At 40.8% G+C, this 24494-nt stretch overlaps 2 protein-coding genes across 2 annotated transcripts; both read right to left on the reverse strand.

The window, feature by feature from the left end:
* Positions 1-3363: 3363 nt before the first annotated feature.
* Positions 3364-5478, reverse strand: LOC109465683 (microfibril-associated glycoprotein 4-like). Its single transcript, XM_019763067.1, has 4 exons — positions 5171-5478; positions 4421-4581; positions 3972-4239; positions 3364-3703 (listed from the first exon to the last, which is right to left on the reverse strand). Exons 1-4 carry the CDS (start codon positions 5385-5387, stop codon positions 3450-3452), a joined length of 900 nt encoding a protein of 299 aa, XP_019618626.1. The 5' UTR covers positions 5388-5478; the 3' UTR covers positions 3364-3449.
* Positions 5479-21011: 15533 nt separating this feature from the next.
* On the reverse strand, positions 21012-22637 carry LOC109465668 (interleukin-17C-like). Its single transcript, XM_019763051.1, has 3 exons — positions 22606-22637; positions 22015-22220; positions 21012-21419 (listed from the first exon to the last, which is right to left on the reverse strand). Exons 1-3 carry the CDS (start codon positions 22635-22637, stop codon positions 21223-21225), a joined length of 435 nt encoding a protein of 144 aa, XP_019618610.1. The 3' UTR covers positions 21012-21222.
* Positions 22638-24494: the final 1857 nt, after the last annotated feature.

Raw genomic sequence — 24494 nt, forward strand, 5'->3', positions numbered from 1 at the left:
ATATGAAGAAACAGGGCGAAAAAACAATAAAAATAAGAACAGGGTTAGGCATCCTATTATAGCCCCAAATATATTAAATGCAACCATAGGAGCCATGCATGGAGTCAACACAAAAGGCTGGGTTAATATTTAAACAATGAATTTTGAACTTTCAATCAAACCACTGCATTGACAGTTGGAAAAACTGTAACAACTAGGAAGAAAAAGACTTTCCTCAACTACAGTTGTATTTGGAGCAAAATATAAGCATTTTTAGTTGATTCAGAACCAGAATCTTTTTTTTTTTTTGCAAATCAGAAGAAAATGAAGAGGCAAATCTGAGAACCATCAAATTAAATTGGTGTGGCCTTATCTTACTATTGTGGAAAGCAAATATGCAGTAGATTTAAATGTTCACAGTGCTTTTAAAGTTGAATTTTTACCTCTCATCACAACTTACCATCATTTCATCAATTTCTATTTTACTTATTCTATTTGATCTGCAGACTCAAATGTATCATGAACTCTTGATATTCATATTGCCTCAAAATATATTATAAGGTGTCCTGAAGTTAATGAATTTACATTTTATAATCAGGAACCATGTACTAGTAGGTGAACACTTAGTCTGGTATACTAGCATGTCGGTAGAAATTACTGAACCTGTGCTAAGCCTGGATTCTCATGAAAGTTCATCTGTGTTGGTAGTAATCATAGTAAAACGTTAAACTTTACAGAGAGATCAAATTTTCAGCGACCACTGTCGACTTCATCAGGATAATTAATGACCAATCACTTCACAACGTGATCTCGCGAGAGTTACGGTTTACAAACACATGATTGGTCATTAATTATCCTGATGAAGGCGACAGTGGTCACTGAAAATTTGATCTCTCAGTCTGTAAACTGTGTGTTGGAATAAAGTTAAACGTTTTACTATGAAACCTGGATTCTTTACGGTTTTTGTTGGACGACACGTTTGGTCAACATTGCATCATTATATTTCAGTCCATACCATGGTATGGATGAAATATATTGTGTTCTCTGATGTTTCTTCTTCTTCTTCTCCTGCCAAACAGTCAAAGGGATTCAACTCCGCCATCATTCAGCCAAATGACTTGAAATTTGGCATAGAGGTAGAGTGAGCCAATACCCCCAGGCGTTTTATTCATTTTTTTTGATACATGCCTTTGAAAAATTTTTATGAAGGTTTTTTGGGGCATTTTTCGCCAAAAAATGGATTTTTGGATCCTGAGCCCTGGTATTACAACCAAATGATCTGAAATTCGGTATAAGGGTACCTTGAACATGTGTCTACAGAATAGCAGTCACATATTTGGCATACACCACTTCCAAATGACTCATTTGGGGGACTTTAATATTTTCAGCAAAAAAAAGGGCCAAAAGTGCTATACCCGTTCCATGTTCTATCTAAAGAATGGCCTGTTCCATCTGTTGTTGGCCATGGAAAACGTGTTCCATTGCGGGTTACCTGAGGCCACATTGCACGTAAGTCGTGCGGAATGACCCACACATTCAATTTTATGTGCCTAAGACCTTCAAAATGTATCAAATCTCATCCTTGTTAGTATTTGCATACCTGTAATAAGACTAGTAAAGCTTTCGAGATTCAATGTGCTTGTTCTTGCATCTTTGTTCTCAATTTCATAGCTACTATATAATTCATTTATTTGAGAATCTTTGCCAGTTTTACACTGGGGTAAGTTTGGAATAGTCCACTTTTGCGTGGGAGGGAGATGGACTGAAATATGCTGTATTTGCTCCCAAGCAAATGTCGGCCTCTCTAGTTATATTTGCCATTCATTGTACACAATATCTTTGCCCTGACAACATTTGAAAAGTATAGATGGGATTTTATCCTTAAATACTTGGATATGACCTTAAACAAGATACTCTAGCACAGTGCTGTGCAAACTACATTACAGGTTTTGCACAAGAACAGTATGCTCTGCCGATATGCTAATATACTACATGTACTTTGACATATTGATTTAAAACAGGTTTTACATGTACATTGTACTATAGAATGCCTTGCTCCAGTGCTAACAATGAATTAAAATATCAGTGATTATCTTCAAAGTTGATCAATAATGATCACTACTGTTACTAACTTCCCAGAAGGGAATACGTAGTAATGTTGCAATACTTGCAATAAGTGTAAATAAAACAAGCTGTTAAACACACACGGTGTTATCTTGAAAGTTTTTTTTTATTCCAACATGTAATCACCAGACGTGGTGACGGCACACTCAAGTTTCTTCAACTTATATTAATGCCGCCACCAACACAGGGGACAAATACATGACAGAACATTACACATTTTCACCTGAGCGAAGAGAGGAAAGTCGTGTAAAGCACCTTTCCCAAGGGCACAAGATCGGTGGCATGTCAGGACTCGAACCCGGGACCTCTAGGTTCCGAGTCGCGTACTCTGCCGCTACGCCACACGACCCCATATTGAAAGTTCATCTGGGCTGCTAGATGTGATTAAAATCAAATTTAAACTGTAATTTCCAACACAAAAAAAGGCTTGGCCATCTACAACAGGGAATCGTAACCATAATCAATAAAGATCAAACTAACACAGATCTTGTAATTGAGAATTTCTTTGTCATCACCGTAAGTACTGAATTCCTGACTTACATTTTATCTAAATAACATTAACAAGATAATCTCTAGAGGACATAGATTTTGAAGGCAACATAAAACCTAGCTTACTGCATTATGTCAGCTATAAGAAATAAACGATAGTTCACAAAAGTCATTGTCTCTTTATAGGTGATATAATCTATACATTTTAAAAACCTAGGGCAGCCCTTTGAATTTATATTCGGGAGGGTGCAACGTTAAGTACAATGCAGTAGTGTATCATGTATAGTCTTAATTGTAGACGGGTTCTACTACGCGTTCGTCACACTCAGTACCGTCGGGTTCGGTGACTTGGTGGCCGGGATGACTATGGTGGTGGGCCCGACCGGATCTGCTACCAGCAGCGTCTACATCGTAAGTTGGGACCGTAAATATACAAGCAGATGTTGAGAAGGAAGGTAATGAAGTATTCTGGCTACTTTGACTTGTTTTTCTGACACGCAAGCAATGCTTATCTGTATAATTTTGCATCTGTTACCAACCCTTAAATGACAATAAAAAAGAGACCCTAATCTCTAAGTATATACAATTCCAGCGGTTATGCTATGCAAGACATAAGATAAATACACCACGTCAGTAGGAAAAGTAAGGACATCGCAACCAGCTTAAACAAATACACACACAAAGGCACACATCAACGCACACACACACACACACACACACACACACACACACACACACACACACACACACACACACACACACACACACACACGTACACATCAACACACACAGACCCACAAACAAACAAGTGCACACTCACAAACACACCGTTACACACACACAGTTTAAATGGGAAGTTATGGAGCAGGTCGGATTTTCATCTCCGTGCGCTTCAGGGAATAGTGGTAACCCTTCCAGTGCGCCCAGATGACGCCGTTGTATTCATCCCCCCCGATGGGACCCAGGCGGTACAGGCCGTTCAGGTTGGAGCGGTGGCAATTACCGTACCACCACGCACCATCGTTAGCCTGCGCACAGCTGATAGAGTAGTCATCGTTATCTCTGTCCTTGGTACTGAATGGGCGCCCATCGTGGATCACAAGGCTGTCTCCTGTGAAGAAAAAGAGACAAAGACATACCGAGAACAACTCCAAACATAAATAGGTTAACCTGCTGGGCTAGAGGCCTGTTATTTGCATCCAATAGGATAAGGGACTCTATGGCCATCTGGGCAACCAGTTAAAGAATAAATTAGAAGTAGGGGTGTGTAAGATTCTTTTTAGAGTGCACATAGTAGCTAGGACAAGAAGGGTTAAAACTCGTAGCAATGTGTGTGTCCACCTTGAAGCATATCAAAACGACACACTCAGCAGCCTTACCTGCAGTACCACTATTATAAGTCCCGATGTAGAGTTTGTAGTTCTGGGATTCAGGTGAGATGGCAAATGTGTCGTAAGCGGCGTACCGCGTCTCTCCCTCCACATCCTCCATATCCACCCTGAGCTGGTAGACTTTCTGCACAGCCAGGCGGTACAAGTTGTCATTCCCCAGCCAGAATTCGCCGTTTAGGTTGGAAGGGAAGCCGGTCTTGTAGTCCGCCCAGCTCCGGTAGAAGTCCACGGTTCCGTCTTGGCGTTTCTGGAACAACTTCAAGGGCAAGAAAAAAAGTCAACACGCTGATACTAAAAGAAAAAGGAGCAATATTTCATATCACAGTCAGACAATGATATGCACTGTTGCAGCCGAATCTCGCATGTAGATTAGTGGAATGACTTAGATTAGTTATTAGTGGAATGACGTAGATTAGTAGATTAGTGGAAAGACTTACCGTCCAGCCGCCTCCGTCCGTGTCCATATCACAGAAGACGTTGAAGCCGCCCATGTTGTCCCGTGGATAAACCATGTACACGCCGCTGGGCGTGGTCTCGTCGTTGTCAAGGATGTCCTGACAGTCCTGGGGCCTGTCAGCTTCTGTGTCGTTAGCGTTACCTGAGGTGGAGAGTACAGTACACATAGATATCCTCACGGTCAAGACATAGTCTTTCGACGCGAGAACATGTGGCGTCGTGTGGTGTAGTGGTACATGTACATCACACGACGGGTTCGATTCCGGGTCGTACCCGAACATGCGCCCGGCCCCGACGTTGTACCCTTGGGAAAGTACTTTACACGACTTTCCTCACTTCACTCAGGTCGAAATGAGTATTTGGCTTCGGTTAGGGACGTCTTATCGGATGGGACGTTAACATGGAGGTCCCGTGTTTGAGGAGAGACACACCTCAAGCACGTTAAGCCTCGTAACCCCTGCTTCCCCTATTGTGTCAGTTAGTCCTCACTACTTGTGAGAAATTGGGCTGGTCTCAATCATGATGTTTCTGACTCAGGGAGAAGAGTTACTGTTACAGTTCTACTCGGTAACCCGTAACCCAGGTGAGTGGTCATACCATTCAGGTGGTTAACCAACCTTGAAGTGGCCTAACGGCCGTGTTACGTGGCGACCACTAAGTAAAAAAAAACATCTAATAGGTAAACTGTTGATGTGTTAAAGACATATTATGAAACTAGTACGTTGTCTTACCTTTAGGGCAATCGGCTATCTTCTGTGAGAGTTGGTTCATGGCGATTTTCATCTGCTCCAACTCTGCTTTCAGCGCGTTCTCGCTCCCACAATTACAACTACAAACCGGACTACAAACACATTTCTCGTCGGACGGTGGTCTACAGACAGACTGGGCAGAGCACAGGAACACAAACGTCACAAGGAACGTTAAGAGACAGGGAAAAGGCGACGCCATGGCGCTAAAATGCTTCCTTGTAGGCCAAACAACACTGTCAACTGTGGATAAGTCGACAAGGAAGTGTTCCAGTTGAAGTGTTATTGTTTTTGTTTTGGTCCTTCTGGGGGGTCACCCGAAAGGTTTGTTTACTTTTCGCGCAGCCCACAATGCACTGTAGGGGTAAATTTACAGTTGGACATGTACAATCACGGAGTATATATATATATAGACGAGCCAAACAAAAGCATAACGTTTTGAAATCCAAGGTTTTATGTAGAAGAATAAAATAGAACGTCATTTTGCTGATAATTCAAGGAGTTCACCTATCAATAACGTTACTGTAATTATACAGACAAAAAATTACATGTACGTGGACCTATCCATTATCCACTGCCGTCAAAGAAGAAGTCAAACCTCATAATAGCTAGCGTAGTACAAGTAGAAGTTTTTTCAGACAGTTGTTGTCTGTCTTCTATTATTGTATTGCACTGAGTAGTATACTTGATTGTAAAAGCAACTAGCCTTCGGGCATGATTTTGTGAATAAAGTTTCTTATTAACAATACTTCTGGTGAGGGAAGTATTGGTTTTTAGGTGGCATGCAGGGAAATTTGTATGTATCCTGGCCTTTTTCTGGTTGTATTTTACAGATTACACGTAGGTCATTACATGGTTTAAAATATCCCCTCTAGTGTACAAGTCAAGTGTTTTATAATGTAATCTGATCGTCATGGCGTTATTGGAGGCCAAATGATGCAGATGTTTCTTCCATAGTAATTTAAAGTATCAAAGTAAAATAATTGGACACCCCTCTGCAACATGGGTGTGATAGTCTAGCATTTAAGAACTATTGTCAGTCATACATGTATGGATTAATTAAAGATTATACAACTTTTTCAGATTAAAGTGGGGGTGAGCAGGTCCCGATAGCATTCTGCTTTTGGTTGTGTTTGTTAAATGTTTGCATCTATAACTCTGAATCTCATGGATGTACTTAGTATATTGAGTTTTGAGGTTTCAAAGAAACGTGGTGATTTGGGCATTTTCAGATCATGTATGTAAAGAGATTTCGACACCCCCATGTTGTATGTAAGGCCACACCAATTAGATTTCTTGTTTCTCGGATCTTTTCAGAAAGAATATGAAGGGACAGGGCAAAAAAAAAAATGGCAAAAAATGTTACAAAATGAGCCATGCAGTACACATACCAGGCTGGTTTATAATGAAAACAATATAAGTTGAAGTTTTGATGAATCAAAATTGCATTGTTACTTTGAAAAACTGTAACAACTAGGAAGAAAAGGACTTTCTTCAACCGTTGGGGCCAAAATATGTCTTTCATTGAGCATTTTGCAGTTGATTTAGACCCCCCCCCCTTTTTTGCAAATCAGAAAAACTGGACAGGGCAAATCCGAGAAACAACAAGTTAAATTGGTGTGGCCTAATGTGGTATCGTCTTTGTCTGTTTTCCCTTCCAGAGTTTACAGAAGAGACAGAAGCCCCAGCAGTAGTTCAACTCAGGAACTGTCACTACCTTGTTGATACATTGCACACCAGCCTCTTTTTATTGCCACTAGTAACATTACATGTAGTACATACATACAACTATTGTGTAAAGCAAATGTGCAGTAGATTTAAATGTTCACAGTGCTTTTAAGGTTAAATTTGTTACCTCTCATCACAACTTACCATCATTTCATCAATTTCAAATTTGATCTACAGACTCAAATGTATCATGAACTTAATGAATTTACACTACAAAATCAGGAACCATGTAGGTAAACACTGGTATACCAACATGTCGGCAGAAGTAACTGTGCCTGCGCAAAACCTGATTTTTCACGTTATTTTGTTGGACGTTTGGTCCACATTTCCCATTGTACACAATATCTGCCCCGGCAACATTTGAAAAGTATAGATGGGATGTCATCCTTAAATACTTGGATATGACCTTAAAGGCATCCAATGCGATTTCAGAGCAGCAAAACTGGAAATATTCTGAGCAAGACAAACGTTTGACACATACTACTTCACAGCACATTTCAATCAGTATTTGATACTTTGGGCTATTAAAACTGCAGGAACAAGCCCCAAGATGAGTCCTTTATTTTATGGGTGGTGTCCTAAAAATCAGCCCAGGGCCCTTCCAGTAACCATTTTCCGTCAGAAATTTGGGTAGTTTTTTCTCAATGTGAGTCACAATACATTTGAATAGTGCTGTTTCAACTCAGTATGTAGATAAGTGACTAGAATAATGACTTTGAAAAAGCGGGTTTCAAAGCCCTAAAAACTGCACTGGATGCCTTTAAACAAGATGCTCTATCACAGTGCTATGCAAACTACATTACAGGTTTTGCACAATTACAAGCACAGTATGCTCTGCCGATATGCTAATATACTACATGTACTTTGACATCTTGATTCAAAACATGTTTTATATGTATTATAGAAATGCCTTGCTCCAGTGCTAACAATGAATTAAAATATCAGTGATTATCTTTAAAGTTGATCAATAGTGATCACTACTGTTACTAACTTCCCAGAAGGGAATACGTAGTAATGTTGCAATACTTGCAATAAGTGTAAATAAAACAAGCTATTAAACACACACTGTGTTATCTTGAGATTTCATCTGGGTTGCTAGAAGTAATTATGAAGCAAATTTAAACTGTAATTTCCAACACAAAAACTGGACTTGGCCATCTGCAATAGGGAATTGCAACCGCAATCAATAAAGACGGGGGGCGCCACAGACTACAATCCACTTCTCACCGACTCACGTGCGTCATCTGCATAAGGTGACGTCACTGAAGCGATAGTTTATTTCTTAGAGTTCTGCTGTACAGTTGCTGGCCCAATCTTTTGTGATGGAAATTACAGTTTAAAATTAATAAATACATGATCTTTAACCTTATCTTGAAAGTTCATCTGTGTTTGTAGAAATCATTATGAAGCAAGTTTAAACTGCAACTTCCAACACAAGAAATTGAACTCACCCAAATTTTCAACTGTACAACTCCAGTCTTTGTCAAGGAATAAGCAATCCACCGCCATCTACATCAGGGCATTACAACCATCCCTCAACAGAGACGGGGGGCGCCACAGACTTTCTGCAACCTATGATCCACTGCTCACGGAGTCACGTGTGTTATCTGCGTGACGTCCCGGAAGCGGTGGATTGCTCATTCCTTGACAAAGACTGGAGTTGTACAGTCGAAAATTTTGGCGAGTCCAATTTTTTGTGTGTGTTGGAAATTACAGTTTAAACTTTCTTCATAACGGTCTGTAACGTCTGTAGTTTCTCTGACTTCCTATCCCACCACACCTTGGCGAGGCACAGCGCAGGTGCAGCCGACCTTGACCTTGATGTCCTTGGCCCTGTACTTGACCCTGCCGTTGGAGTCACACCCCCGGCGGTAGAGAACCCTGACCGTGTACGTGAGTGGCACGCTGAGAAGTTTAGTGTCCTCCACTCCCTCGTGAACATTGATGCAGCCGTAACACAGGCACCTGGCCTGGGGGATAGCTGGAAAAGATCGTGCTTCTTTTTATTAAATGCATAAGGCCACGCCAATTTAATTTTTTCGGATAGCCCTGTCCATTTTTTTCTGATTTGCAAAAAAAATTGGTTGTAAAGTAAACGCAAAATGCTCAATGAAAGACATACTTCGGCCCTAACGGTTGACAAAAACCCTTTTCTTCCTAGTTTTTCAAAATTAGAAATTCAAATTGATTGAGTCAAGATTTTAAAATGTAGTAATCTTGTTTTTTCGGCCCGCTTGTTTTTTTTTTTCGCCCGCTCGCATTAGATTTGTAATCTGCGAAGGATGTCATCCTTAAAATTTACTTGTTGTGGCCTTAAGTTTAATATCGTCTGATGATCCAGGAAACGCACGTGGGACTTCCCTTCTCATCACGTGAACGTCACGTGAACAGGTGAGAGAGAGATGGAATAGCCTTGGTAAAAACTCACTCTTACTGCACCCCGAAACTATGAGTCAGGTGACAATTTTCAGTAACTTTCTCCCGTTAGTTTTTTTTTGGGGGGGGGGGGGAGTTGAATAACAATTGAATAAGATTTGGAGTCTGCGGAGGATGTCATCCATAAAATCTACATGCTGTGGCCTTACTTACTTGTGGGAAACCTGTCCGGGTCGTGGTCTATGATATAGTCCCACGGTGCAGTCGCCCGCTCGTTCAGCTGCTGCCACTTCGCGATGACACTGGAGTTGGCTACGGGACAGGTGACCTCCGACCCCGCGTCCTTGGCCTGTGCCAGCCCCTCCAGGTGAGCGGACTTGGACCCGCCCAACTTCCGCCACTTCTGTTTGTCCTTCAGGTCAGAAGCGCACCCTAGCGGTTTTCCCCCGCCTCGCCGCCTGCCTCTTCCTCTTCGTCCTGCGGCTGACGTGTTCTCCAACATCACCATGGTAACCGCCAGGAACAACAGGAGCACGACAACCTTCAGGACGCGGGTAAACAAACAAACAAATAAACAACAACAAAAATACAAACCGTACCATTCTATTGAAACAAAACCACAGTCTATAACTTACTAAGTCCCTGCACACGAATTAATATTTGTACATTTAGCTAGGAATCAGGACTGTTGCATGAACATTTTCGTACATATAAATGTCAGCGTAGAGACCAACAAATTAAATTGGCGTAGCCTAATGTCTGTTTGTATCTAAGAATAAATAAGGCTCAACGTTAATTAAATTACTATGGGTTGAATCTGAAAACAAACAGAGAATGATTTTTTTTAAATATGTGGTTTGTAACGTTACAGAGGTAACGCTATACTGATGCTGTAACGTTACAAACCACATGTTTCATGTTGAAAAGAACACAAAAACTTCATTCTCTATTTGTTGTCAGATTCGGCCCATAGTAATTTGATTAATGTTGAGCATAAAATGCCCCAACACCTCAAAACACAGTGAAAAACAAGCTGTTTAACGTCAACAGGATCATTCCGATGCCTTCTAATCCTATGCAAATGAAGGTTACACCCTTATTTTCGCATTGCATTCTGGGGATGGGAAACTGGTAAATAGGGTTTGCCAGTTCGTCACGACTTACAATTAATGTATTATCGTGACGCAAACTTCCCATGGTCACTCATTAAATATTTATAAGCCTGTCACTGTGCGCTTTCATGAGCATAAAGTAAAAAAGGCGGGCTGGAAATATTATCTTTCAAATTCTTCACGCCTTACAATGTGATATTGCGACATAAGTTACCATGTTATTCAAAATATTTTTATGACACGTGTGCGCTCAACAAATAATATTTTCGGAGTTAACATGTACATATACATGTAATAGAAATAAACTAAAAAGCAACTTTCCCATTCAATATATATGCATATCATACATCAGACCTGTGCACTTTTTAACGTTTTTTATGTACATAATTATATATGTGCAAGAAATGAACAAAATAATACAAACGTAACCTACCATGTGCGCTTTATCACAAATTTTCCGCCTTCTATATATAACATTACGTTACATTATTGAAAATTTCGCAAAAGAGAAATAGAAACAAAATCCTCGGCACTGTTCACATTCCCCTCACATGAACATTGAAAACTAACCTACAGTGTGTGTCACTGGAAGACAGAAGAAAGATGTCCAGACTATGCATGATGTACAAAATGACTAATAAACTGGTGGACGTACCTACTACTAAGTACCTAATACCAGTACAGAAGAGAACAAGAAATAGCCATGCCTTCAAGTACCAGAGTTATCAACCAAGGATTGAGGTGTTCAAGAATTCATTATTTCCTAGAAGTATCGCAGAGTGGAACTCACTGTCACCAAGTACAGTAGGGGCATTGTCATTAGATAGCTTTAAACAGTGTCTAGAGTTAGATGTTCAAGGGTTAGGTGTGACAAGTCGATCGGTGTAATGTAGCCATCTGCCGCCGCGCCACGTGCCTGCGAAGCTGGTGTGTTACGCCGAAAGGCGGTTATACCGGCTATATATATACAGTTACAGAAGCTGGTGTGTTACGCCGAAGGGCGGTTATACCGGCTATACAGGTATAGAAGCTGGTGTGTCACGCCGAAAGGCGGTTCTACCGGCTATACCGATACAGATAGAGATTAAAATTTTATCTCACCTTTTCCATGCTGTATGAGGTTCGTCTGTAGCAGACAGTTGTTTCTTTGTGGTTGGACGGTATCAGTTTGCCGGGCTGGCAATGTTAGTGTTTTTATATACATCCTTGTTCAATTGTTATTCAACCTCCCAAAAAAAACTCACGGGAGAAAGTTACTGAAAATTGCCGCCTGACTCATAGTTTCGGGGTGGAGTAAGAGTGAGTTTTTACCAAGGCTATTTCCATCTCACTCTCACCTGTTCACGTGACGTTCACGTGATGAGAAGGGAAGTCCCACGTGCGTTTCCTGGATCATCCGGCGATATTAAACTTAAGGCTACAGCAATTTAATTTGTTGGTTCTCGGATTCGCCTCTTCATTATTTTCTGAATTGCAAAAAAAAAAAAAAAATTCTGGTTCTGAATGAATTCGAACTAAAAAAAATGCTCATATTTTGCCTTCAATAGTTGAGGAAAGTCCTTCTTCCTAGTTCTTAGTTTTTCTATCTCAATACAGTGGTTTCATTAGAAGTTCAAAATTCATTGTTTAAATGTTAACCCAGCCTTTTGTGTTGACTTCATGGCTCCTTTGGGGCTATAATAGATGCCTAAAGCTGTTTTTATTTTATTTATTTTTTCGCCCTGTCGCTTCAAATCTTTTCCTGGAAAAATCCGACAAATTAAATTGGTGTGGCCTTAGCAGCAAAACCATTTAGCAAGCGGTAGAAAAAAATACAACTAAATAATTCAAACCAGTTGTATACTAGAAAGACTGGGTAAAAGTTAAGATGAACGTCGTCTTTTAATGCATTATTAAATACAAAAAAGTTATAGTGCCCTATCCAGCTATGGTGGCAAAATATAGTTTACACGGTTCATTAATACTCTGAATGTAACTTTGCTTTATTTTTATACGAGAGGCATATTATGAAGTTTTTATGTGGAATTGAACCGTATTCATTTTACTGGTGTATGTATAATGTACTTCAACCAGAAAGATCTTACCTTTTTTATTTATTCATTCATTCATTCATTCATTTATTCATTTATTTATACTTTCGGTCGGCCATTCATTCACTTGTTCATTCATTCATTCATCCATTCAAAACAATGAAGCGACAGAATTTTTTTCAAAAAGCGAATCGTTGGCCAAATGCTACCACCTACAAGTAGATGTTACAAAAGGTGTGGGGTCGTGTGGTGTAGCGGCATAGTGCTCGACTTGGAACCAAGAGGTCCCGGATTCGAGTCCTGACATGCCACCGATCTTGTGCCCTTGGGAAAGGCACTTTACATGACTTTTCTCACTTCGCTCAGGTGAAAATTAGTATTGTACAATGAGTATTGTTGGTGGCGGCATTAATATAAGTTGAAAAAACTTGAGTGTTCCGTCACCACGTCTTGTGATTACATGTTGGAATAAAAAAAAAAAAAAAAAAAAAAAACAAATCCATACACAGCGGAAGTGACTTTGCGTGAGAACGATGTTTGTTCTCAGAGTTTCAGTTCTCTCTAACACGTACATCACGTGGCCTTTTCCCACAAATTACGGAAAAATCGTGATGTACAGAGAGCCGGTAACATATTTCCAAACGGAGGACAGTCATCGGTGGCCTATCCCCTCAGCATGGGGCCAAGGGCCTAAGTAAGTAAGTACTGGGGAGTACATGAGTAATCATAAGGGCACTTTTGGTGAAATTCCCATGAGAAGACTTCGTTGATCATGATTTGCATCTTTTGTAATGTTATTTTTTTTATCATTCCAATATGTAATCACAAGACGTGGTGGCGACACACTCAAGTTTTTATCAACTTTTATTAATGCCGCCACCAACACAGGGGACAATACAATATTACTCATTTTCACCAGAAAGTCGTATAAAGTGTCTTTCCCAAGGGCACAAGGTCGGTGGCATGTCAGGACTCGAACCCGGGACATTTTGGTTCCGAGTCGAGCACACTGCCGCTGCGCCACACGACCCCACATTGTGCAATGTTATTGTACAAGAAACAAAATCATGTCCTTTGTAAAATCACATTTCCTTCTGTTTATTAAAACACACCGTATCATCCATCATTATACTTTACGCTTTATGCATGGGAGTTACTCTGATATAATTTCATAGCAACATAATTGAAGATGTAGGTGACATTAGATACAAGGGCGATAAATAGAAAAATATCAACAACTATCTTACGACATACAATACATCGTATACCACATATATATATATAAATATACGTCGGGCTATTTTTGAACTAGTATATTTTAAGGATATAGTATACAATGTATTGTATATTGTAAACAACATCATACAAACACTTTTGCTAAGTTTAACGTCTTCCTTTTAGACAGTGAAAGTCAAATGTATCCACTTGTTTAAATGATTTCTTGATTTAATACTTGAATTGTTTTCTAATGAGTAGGAAAAGTGGGAAAGTGATATATTGAGATAGTTATTTACTTTGTTGTTGGCTTCTTCTTCGTGTCCGAAGATATATAATAACATATCATCATGAAAGATATCATCATAAAATCTACAGCTAGAGACTAAAGGGATTTTGTTTTTGTAATGCGTTACATTGTCAGTATTTTTTTTCCATTCCAACATGTAATCACAGCACACTCAAGTTTTTTTTAACTTATATTAATGCCGCCACCAACACGGGACAATACAATACTCATTTTCACCTGAGCGAAGTGAGGAAAGTCGTGTAAAGTGCCGTTCCCAAGGGCACAAGATCGGTGGCATGTCAGGACTCGAACCCGGGATCTCTTGGTTCCGAGTCGAACACTCTGCCGCTACGCCACACGATCTCACATGTCAGTATTGAAAAACTCTAAACGTTTTTTTTTCATATATCAATATATTTCAAGTTCTATTTGTAATCTTACTGGTAAACCATTTCAAAGTGTAATTGAACTTTCAGAAATCCTGTTTATGTGTTGTTGTTTTTCTACTTTTTCCCTTTCCTTTGGCCAAGTCGTGTTTATGGCATAACATTTCCTTTTAAAAAAATCGATGTAATTATTGGGACAACATCACTCGTACTGAGGGGATCCACCTCCATTCATACATACCTGACAAACTTCCTTGGTTCTTTGTGAATATTTAATGTTATGAACTTCAAGGGTTTAAGTAGAATATTTGAACTGTAGCACGTGGACTTCCTCTGCTATTCTTTGAAAAGACCGAGTATTCAACAACGAAAGAAAGAAAGTAAATATAGTCATGTGGGTGCTTAGGCCAAATCACGTGATATATCACGTGATAATCACGTGATGGCGAAAGGAAAATTACTACTAGTATGTGTGTGTGATTGTGCCTTGATGATTTACTTTATGTTTTAGCGGTGTAAAGCCCCTAGTTAGGCCACAGCAAGTAATTTATATGGATGACATCAGCGTGCGCATTAATTTTCGCCCGATTTTGGAAAAAAGTAAGAAATTTTGTTGCCTTATGACAGTGGTCAACATGCCGAAAATGGGCAAAGATGTCTGTTGTCCTGCCGGAATGTGAATGGCAGATAACTGTGAAGACAGGAGACAAGAAAAAGCTCTGTTTTAATGTTTTGTTTCTTAATTTGTTGCAGTGATATGTGATGCTGCCTGTGTATATGTGATGTTCCCACTGAATCAAAAGCATTTGTACCATGATTGAGTCGAAATTTGAAAATGTGGGAACCTTGTTTTTTCGATCCGCATTGTTTTTTTTTAATTGAGATTTGGGGTATGTACTTACTAGGTGTGGCCTAATTTTTTTCGCCCTCTCGCATTTTATTTAGAGCCTGCGGAGGATGTCATCCATAAAATGCACATGCTGTGGCCTTACACATAGCCGCGAATTTGGCCTCTCGAACACCGGTACCTTCGAACTCCCGCTATACTGTTCAACTGCGCTATGGTTGGCTGGTGTTCGGGAGTAGGTCGGGCGTGGTTGGCAGTCAAATTTGACTCAAATTTAACTCAGATTCGATTCGATTCGTATGGAAAGGTTGGTGTGGCCTAATTCTGGTCAAACTATAGCTTCTGCCGAGCTTCAGCCTACCTTGACCGGTGTTCAGGGGAAAGTTTAGCCTGGTATCCAGTCTTACCAGACGTGATTGGGGGTGTTGGGGTGTTCAGGCAGGCTGTGTCTTCGGAGGCTCAAACAGCTTCCCCCGCCCAGTGCAACAGGCCGACCCGGTAGGAGTGTTACGCTATTATAAGAGACAGTTTGCTTGGAGATTTGATTTCCCCCCAACACATCAATCTCTCGTGAAATACACACCGGGAAACCTATGTGAGGCGGGCGGGACAGAGCTCTTGTGGCCCCGACCACGATCAGACTGGATACCAGGCTAGTGAAATCGGCTTACAGCAAAAGTACCCGTGACTCAACGCAGAGTTTACAAAAATCAACATTTTCACCTATATTGTACGTGTAGTTGTGAAACCAGGACATTTATTTTCGCACATGTAGACAGATTAACCTCACATTTCTTGGTACTCGTTGCTATGCGTGCATGTTTCTTTCTGTAATACGAAGATACCATATGTAGCAATGTTTAGTAACACATTTGTGGCTCGCTATGTTTTGAACCCCAGTCTAGTCTCTGGGTACTGTATTTCTTTTATTATTCCAACATTTTATCACAAGACATGTTGACGACACATTCAGAATTTTCAACTTATTTTCACAACGCCGCCACCAACGCAGACGAACTCATGAACGAACTACAGACATGTTCATTTTCAACTGAATGAAGTGAGGAAATTCGTGTGAAGTGCCTTTCCCAAGGGCACAAGATCGGTGGCATGGCAGGATTCGAACTCGGGACCTCTTGGTTATACGAACCGAACGCTTTGTCGTTGCGCCACGCGACCCCAGGTACTGTATGTTACAACCTTATGAGTACTGTAATCCCGTTTATGGTCACGGTAGCAAAAGTTCACGGTCTGACAAAAATGGACATGTTCACGGAACCATATATTCACGGTGGTGACAGGTGCAGGAAAAAGAAAGTCCAGGAATTATTTGTTAACTGTAATGATAAGTTCATGGTACAGAAGTGACTGTGAAAACAATGAACATAACAGTACAGTGAAAAAAAATCAGGAATTACAGTATTCACATAAGTTACGCCATGCGAACAGTCATTATTGTGGTAGCGCATGACCTCCGTGATATTTACTTCAGACTAAGGCCACACCGAGTTAATTTTATGGATGACATCCACGCGCGCATTGATTTTTTTTTTTAATTTTGGCCTGTCAAGTTCTCAAAAAATAAAAATAAAATCACGTCCTCCAAGGCTCTGGCCTGGCTCTAGGCCTGGGTAGTCCATGGTAGTTAGCGACAATACGGAGCCGGTGGTAACTCTGGAGGACGGCACCCAGGCTACAGAATCTCCACCACTCAAGAACTCAGTACATACGCACAGTGCCGACTCATAAATTCCGCAAAAAGCCAGCATGTGCCGGCTTGTCGTATACGTCGCTATGTACTGCCGCAAATTCACAATACCAGCTTTGTTTTCCTGTGGTTTAGTAGCATTTTTATTTTTTTGCCAGAATTTTTTTTTATTCGCCCGCGCGCACTAGTTTGTGGGTCTTCAGAGGATGTCATCCATAAAATTAAGTCGGTGTAGCCTTTCTTAGTGATGTGGCCTAAACCTTTCCGTGTTATTTCGTAACATTATTTTCGCCCAGTACATACAGGAACTTTCCCCATCATTTCCTATTAATGAGCCGGAAAAAGAAAATGCCACGTGTATGATGTAAACACATGTATATGTAAAGAGTGAAAAGTTCCACCTTGGAGCTCACCTACTTTCCCTTTGAAGTTCCGCCTTTGCAGGTCACGCCACCCTGGGTGACGTCAGCGGATGGTGACGTCATGGCGCGGGAAATCCCCAGGATTTCCCACATTGGAGCTTTAGCTGGTGTTGTAGCCTCCGTATCAGGCTTATAGAACTGGAGGTTTGGTGGTCTTCGGCTGTTTTCTGATTAGCCCAGTTCTAAAAACGGGTGTAATTCAACCAGGCTGGCTATGTTGTCTATATGCAATCAGGAAATAGCACATAAAAGCTCCCAAAGACCCTGAAGACCCCCCCAAACCCCAGTTTTGACATGCTATGGAGGCTAGTTAATTGAAGATTTTGTATCAAGATTTTGTATCTCCGACGTACTGAGAAAGCAATGACAGACATTTATTTGTTTATTTGTTTGTTTGTTTGTGTTTTAACTCTAGTTTGTGGATAAAATTAAAATGCAACTTCTACATACATACATGATAAAAAGACATAATGTATTAATTATTTACATTTATGAATCATTAAGGAGTTTCACAATGTAGGGAAATGGGCTCTTAGAGTAACGCCTCGTACGTGCTACAATACCGTCACATTTTTTTCTTGCCTTGTTGCCCGCCCTGTTACTTCGCCTCTTGTCAGAGAGGCGAAGTAACATACCCTGGAAGCCAAACTCGTTTTCCGAACCGCAAGAGCCCTTCGCCCGCTGGTGTAAATTACCGCTACGGGGGAGTCTAGCCCGGGGGTAGCTTGGCTGTCCGAAACCTCCCCACGGGCTCAACTCCACCGCAGCGGTAATTTAGGTCTGCAGGCGTAGGGCTTCTGGTTGCCGAAGGAAACGGTTAGCGGCCCGTGAAATTGGCTGGCGCCCAGGGTAAAGTAACAGGGCGGGCAAAGTCAAAGTCACCCGAGCGGAGCGGAGGTATCCACCGTGGGAATCACCTGTACAAGTTCCTCCTTTGAGACTTTCCCGCACATTTTTCTAAACGTCACAGGGTGACAAAGAAACGTTAAGGGGGTTACCCTTTCATAGCGCACTTAGACTTAGCCTGGTATCCAGTCTTACGTGATTGGGGGTGTTGGGGTGTTCAGGCAGGTTGTGTCTTCGGTCGGGGGCTCTGATAGCTTCCCCCGCCCAGTGCAACAGGCCGTCCCGGTAGGAGTGTTACGCTAATAAGAGACAGTATGCTTGGGGATTTGGTTTGGGGGAGGGCTAATCAATCTCTCGTGAAATACATACCGGGTAACCTATGTGAGGCGGGCGGGACAGAGCTCTTGTGGCCCCGACCACAATCTGACTGGATACGGTATTACCAGGCTAACTTAGATTGGAATACGTGGTCTCTCGCCGGTCCAGAAGACTACATATATAATAATAATTCGATAAGGAAAAGATTAAAGATAACTGTCCAGGTGTAGAGAAGGAAACCCACAAAGTAAGAAATCAGGATCCACCAGGGGTTTTACGTTTTCTCGATAATGATTGTTTTTGGCGACGTCTCAGGGAGGATCCTAATGGTACAGTATTGTGTGCAGTTTGCAAGAATTCATAGGAATGGTACAGGCATTTTGTCCACGGGAATGGAATGTGTACAGGCATGTCTCTGACCCACATCTATGCCCACATTCCTGGAAACTCTTGGGAAGACCTCTCTGCCCCGGATGGCCCTACTTTCTGTGACCCCAGGGCTCTTTCACTATACACTCAGGGGAGGAGTGCACTGTATCTGTCTAGACTTAACAGGTACCAAGTCTCTCTCAAAATCATGAAATGACGGCAGTGCCATGCAAACAATAACCCTAACAGCAACCACCGTCGCCATGGCAATGCATGTTTTCATTGCCAGTCTTGTTATATTTGTTTTATCTTATTTACAATGCATGATACTGGGTTAAAATTAATAATTTTGGAATCATAGCATCTGAGGGGAAACTCTAGGTAGAACTTTAGAGTTTCTTGTTTTCATGCATTTTTCTTACCATTTATAACAAATTTACTTGTTTTATGTGCAAATAAAAAAAAAAGACTAAACTAACGAACTTAAAGCTCAACACGAGAAGTTAGATGTAAAAAATCTTTTATTTCACAACTAGGAACGAAGTAGTGACACGACACAGATAATTCATAAGTTACAACAGTTACGCCAGATAAAATTAACACAAACTATTACGATATATATATGACGCGTTGCAAATATATACAATTCATTCTTGTACGTATGTCTGTGTTCAATCAATATGATCACTACACATTTTACAAATACTTCTGGTGAACGCTATAATAATCATTAAATTTACAACTGATCATTTGTTTTCTTAGCAAAAATTAACGCATATCGTAATGTTCAATTACTTTACCACCAATATATATATATATATATATATATATATATATATATATATATATATATATATATATATATATATTATATATAAATCTATTAGCGCAGAAAAAACATTTCTATTGCAAAAAAAGAAATTAGCGACAATGTTTACAAAGTCGACATGTTCGAACTTCTTTGAGAAGTACTTTTACACAGCATAACTTGCAAGTCTAGTCAGTCTTTTTAAGACAAAGTAAGTTAGAACCTTACATACCACTTATGTTCTCCGTTTTTGGAGAATGGCTTATTATTATTGTACTGGTCAACTAAAACGTGACCGTCTGGATTAATGTATAACTTCCTATGGAAGTTGAGATAGCGCATTCGAACATGGAGAGACCGTGCTCCTATGTACAGTAACAAACTTAGTTACTTCGCAGACATAGCCTGAACTTACCTACACACCTCTTCTCAGTATCTCCTATTACCATTTCTTATAAGTAATTAGTGCTCTAAACATAGGGACTGCTGGCAAAGGAAAGAAACAAGTGGTACACAACGACTTTCCCTTATTCTATATGCCCTTGTCATGAAAGTTCATCTGTGTTGGTAGAAAACATTATGAAGCAATTTTAAACTGCAGTTTCCAACACAACAAATTGGACTCACCCAAATTTTAGACTGTACAACTCCAGTCATTCTTTGACGACGACTGGAGTTGTACAGTCGAAAATTTGTGAGTCCAATTTGTTGTGTTGGAAATTGCAGTTTGAACTTGTTTCATATATGACTTTGTGTTGTTTTAAAAACACAATTTCTACCTGCATTTAATCAATGCCTACCAACTGTCATTGTTTTAAAATAATTTGTTTGAAGATGTGTGACCACGTTGTTTCTTTCCTTTTACACCACCTCTCACAGAATTCATAAAGGTAGTTGACACTGAGATGATATTACAATAAATAGATAAAAAAAGCTTTGCGAGAATTCAATACGACAGGAACCATTCACCTATTTACCATTCCCAGAATGCATAGCGCTATTAATAAAGGATTCAATATAAGGTATATACCGTTAACGTTATACAGTTTTGTTTCTGTGTTTGTTTGTTTGTTGTTAACTAGTGTTGGAGCATTTCGTATTCAAATTTAGTTGACTTACTACTTATTATCTGACAACAAAAAGAGTGTAAAATCAATGTGTTATTAAACAGAAACATGTACACTTGCTTAAAAACGTTACATGTACTCTCTTTAGTGGTAACGATTTACCTTCTGTCAATGTGCAATAGAAGAAAAATACAACTATTGCGCTAAAGAATTCATATAAATATAAAAAACCTTCATTATTTGGAATTTCAACATCCACGAATGTAAAGACATCGAAGGAAGTAAAAAATTCTGACTCATATCGCTATGCATCATGGGAATGGGAAAAGGTGATCTCTGATTGGTTGAGGACCATCAAAGGAACTCATAAATTCCGACTTATACCGCTATGCATCATGGGAATGGGAAAAGGTGATCTCTGTTTTGTCGAGGACCATCAAAGGAACTAATAAATTCTGACTCATACCGCTATGCATCATGGGAAGGGGTAAATGTGATCTCTGATTGGTCGATGACCTAGCTCTTGGGCGTGGCACAGGTACAGCCGACAGGTACGTCCTCCCAGGCCACTTCATAGCGCCACCGGCCCTTTCTGTCACACTTGGACCTGCGCAGAACCTTCATCTGTGAGTAGATGGGCTCGGAGAAATAGTTGTAGTCCTGCACGCCGTTGACAAGGCAGGCCGTGCACAGGCACTTAGCTTTGGCGATCTCTGTAGAGAGGGAAAACAGATATACAAAATACACGTTAATACATAATTTGTGTTTCCTTTAAAAAAACGATATGTTATTCATAAATAAGCTTCATTGAGCGCCTACTTTTTTTAAGCAATCAAATCGAATTAGAGTCAAATTTAACCCCCAAGCACTCCGTTATTATGTTTACTGAAGGACAACATATTGTTTTTTTTTTGCTCTGTTTCTTCCTCTTCTTCTTCTCCAAACAGTGACTTCTGACCTAACCAATGACATGATTTGTTGTTGTCTGTCACCATGGTGACTAGTGTTGGGTTATATAATGTTGCAATTTCATGGTCTGTTCTACTCCTGTCACCATATACTAGTAGTACATGTATGTGAATGTGTTTGAGTAAGAATTAACAGAGCAGACCATGTCCAAAGGTAAGCATTATATGCATTTGCGTTGCAAATGCTACTTCTCTAGTTTCAACCTGTATTTAGTACGTTTTATGTTCTTGAGGAAAATATCTTATAAGCACGTGTGTGCTTCCTATCATAAACTATGTGAGTAAAATAAAAATTAAATAAAATAAAATATAATAACACTCCTTAAATAATACTACTGACCTGTTGGGTACCGGTTGACGTCCACGTCCAGCTCCCAGGCCCAGGGGCTGATGGCGCGCTGGCTGATGTCCCCATCGTGAGCCACCGCCGACTCCGGGCAGGACATCTCGGCGTTCCGCTTCCTCCTGCCCGCGTCGTTCTTCAGCTGCTCCGCCAGCACGATGGGCGTGGTCTTCTCGTACGCTTGACGCGCTCCCCTCAACTTCCTGGGGAAAATTTACAAACAACAATGAAATGAAATGAAATACATTTATTCATGCCACAACAGGCTAGGTACAGGTCAAGACTTAAGACACATTACAAACGTATATAGAAAAGTAGAGACAAAAGATACACTACTTGACTTGGGTACTATACATGTACTAGGCTAATACAAAGTGTTCTGGTTGCTGACCTAATACAGAGTCAACTTCTCGCTTTTTTGTACAATGATCAGGTAAAGGGACAATGGGAACAGTGTGATTCTTCCTTTAGGCCACACCAATTTAATTTGTTGGTTCACGGATTTTCTGATTTGCAAAAAAAAACAACATTTCAGCCTCTGAATCAACTCCAAAATGCTCATTTTTTGTCCCAACAGTTAATGGAGGCCCATTCTCTTCATAGTTGTTACAGTGTTCCATCTGTCAATGCACTGGATCGATTAAAGGTTTGAAATTTAATGTTTGAATGACAAACTAGCCTGGTATGTTGCCTTCATGGCTCCTATCGTGTCAAAATGAAAAATTGAATAAAAATTAACACAAGAGTCTTTACCTTGATTTTTGCTTCTCAGAGAGGTCTTGACACTCCGTCTGACTTTTCTCGGAGTGTCCTTTGTTTCTGCTCTGTCTCCTTCTCTCCTTTGCACCGTCTTCACGTCGTCTGTCGTTCGATCTTCTCTTCTGTGCGTCAATGGCTCCGACAAGAGCCATGAGGGCGACAGCAAATGTGATCTAGATAAGAGAAAAGGGCAGATGAGTCAAGGTGTCAAAATGATGATGAAGCCCCTGTATGTAAGACTTTCGGTTGTGTGAAAAAGAAATAACACTTTCAGAACAACAGTGAATAAAACTGGACTAAAAACTAGAAGAAAACAAACAAACACACAGAGAGAGAGAGAGAGAGAGAGAGAGAGAGAGAGAGAGAGAGATAGAGAGAAACAAACAAGCAAACACACACACACACACACAAACAAACAGAAAACAAAAATTCTACTTTCTATGCAGGGATCTCCTATTGTATCCGCCATACATAGCTTGTACGTATATAACGTTAGTCCTGCATGTACATATGGTACATATGGCAGCGCCCATCTCCGTTTCTGTAGCCCCTGGGCCGCATAATTGTGCAACAGGGCTACTTAGTCCACTGGTAGTGGTGTGTATTGTAACTCCTATTCTCATTACGAGTACTAAACAGTACTTATGCCTTTAATACAATGGTTCAGCCGAGGATCAAACTCAGGAACTACCGAATGCAAGACAAGCGCTCATACAATTCACTTTTGCACATGTGTATGGCCACTGAATAACATATTTCCATCATGCTCTAGCCTGTTATCCAGTCTGATCGTGGTCGGGGCCGCAAGAGCTCTGTCCCGCCCGCCTCACATAGGTTTCCCGGTGTGTATTTCACGACAGATTGATTAGCCCTCCCCCAAACCAAATCCCCAAGCATACTGTCTCTTATTTGCGTAACACTCCTACCGGGACGGCCTGTTGCACTGGGCGGGGGAAGCTATTAGAGCCCCCGTAGACACAGCCTGCTTGAACACCCCAACAACCCCAATCACGTAAGACTGGATACCAGGCTATCCCCCAAACCAAATCCCCAGGCATACTGTCTCTTATTAGCATAACACTCCTACCGGGACGGTCTGTTGCACTGGGCGGGGGAAGCTATTTGAGCCCCCGTAGACACAACCTGCCTGAACACCCCAACACCCCCAATCACGTAAGACTGGATACCAGGCTAAGGGGCCTGGTAACCGCTCCTAAAAACTGTTTATTTGTGTTTACTGCGCGACGAACACATTTGCTTCCTGCTCCAAACACAGGGAGTCCCTCGTGACGTAGTGCTATATTTGCGGCTTAATTATTCACGGGGAATCCCCGAGGATTGACCAATCACAGCGCAGTGCGCTGCCAGCGCTCTGAACTTCCGGTTCGGAGTTGGGGAATGCCACACCCTAGTTAACTTTAAACTTTTACGCGGCGCCGTCTTGACGTTTACCGTGGGACATAGCCTTCTGTTGTTGAGAATATTATAACGTTACTTATATGTCAGTACAGACGTATTCAATGGCTGTCTAAAGTTACTTTGGCGGGGCTAATTTACGTAAACATGCACGGGGTCTCAGTGTAGCTTTACTGAACAGGTGTCTCTTTGGTTTCCGGCCAAAGTAGCCGAAGCGTATCACTGAATAACTTCGCTAAATATGCAATACCTGCCAAGCCCCCTAGACCGTAAGAGCTCATACATAACACAGGTTAAAGCGT

This window comes from Branchiostoma belcheri, unplaced genomic scaffold, assembly GCF_001625305.1.
Source record: "Branchiostoma belcheri isolate BF01 breed outbred unplaced genomic scaffold, Haploidv18h27 scaffold156, whole genome shotgun sequence".
NCBI classification, from domain to species: Eukaryota; Metazoa; Chordata; class Leptocardii; order Amphioxiformes; family Branchiostomatidae; genus Branchiostoma; species Branchiostoma belcheri.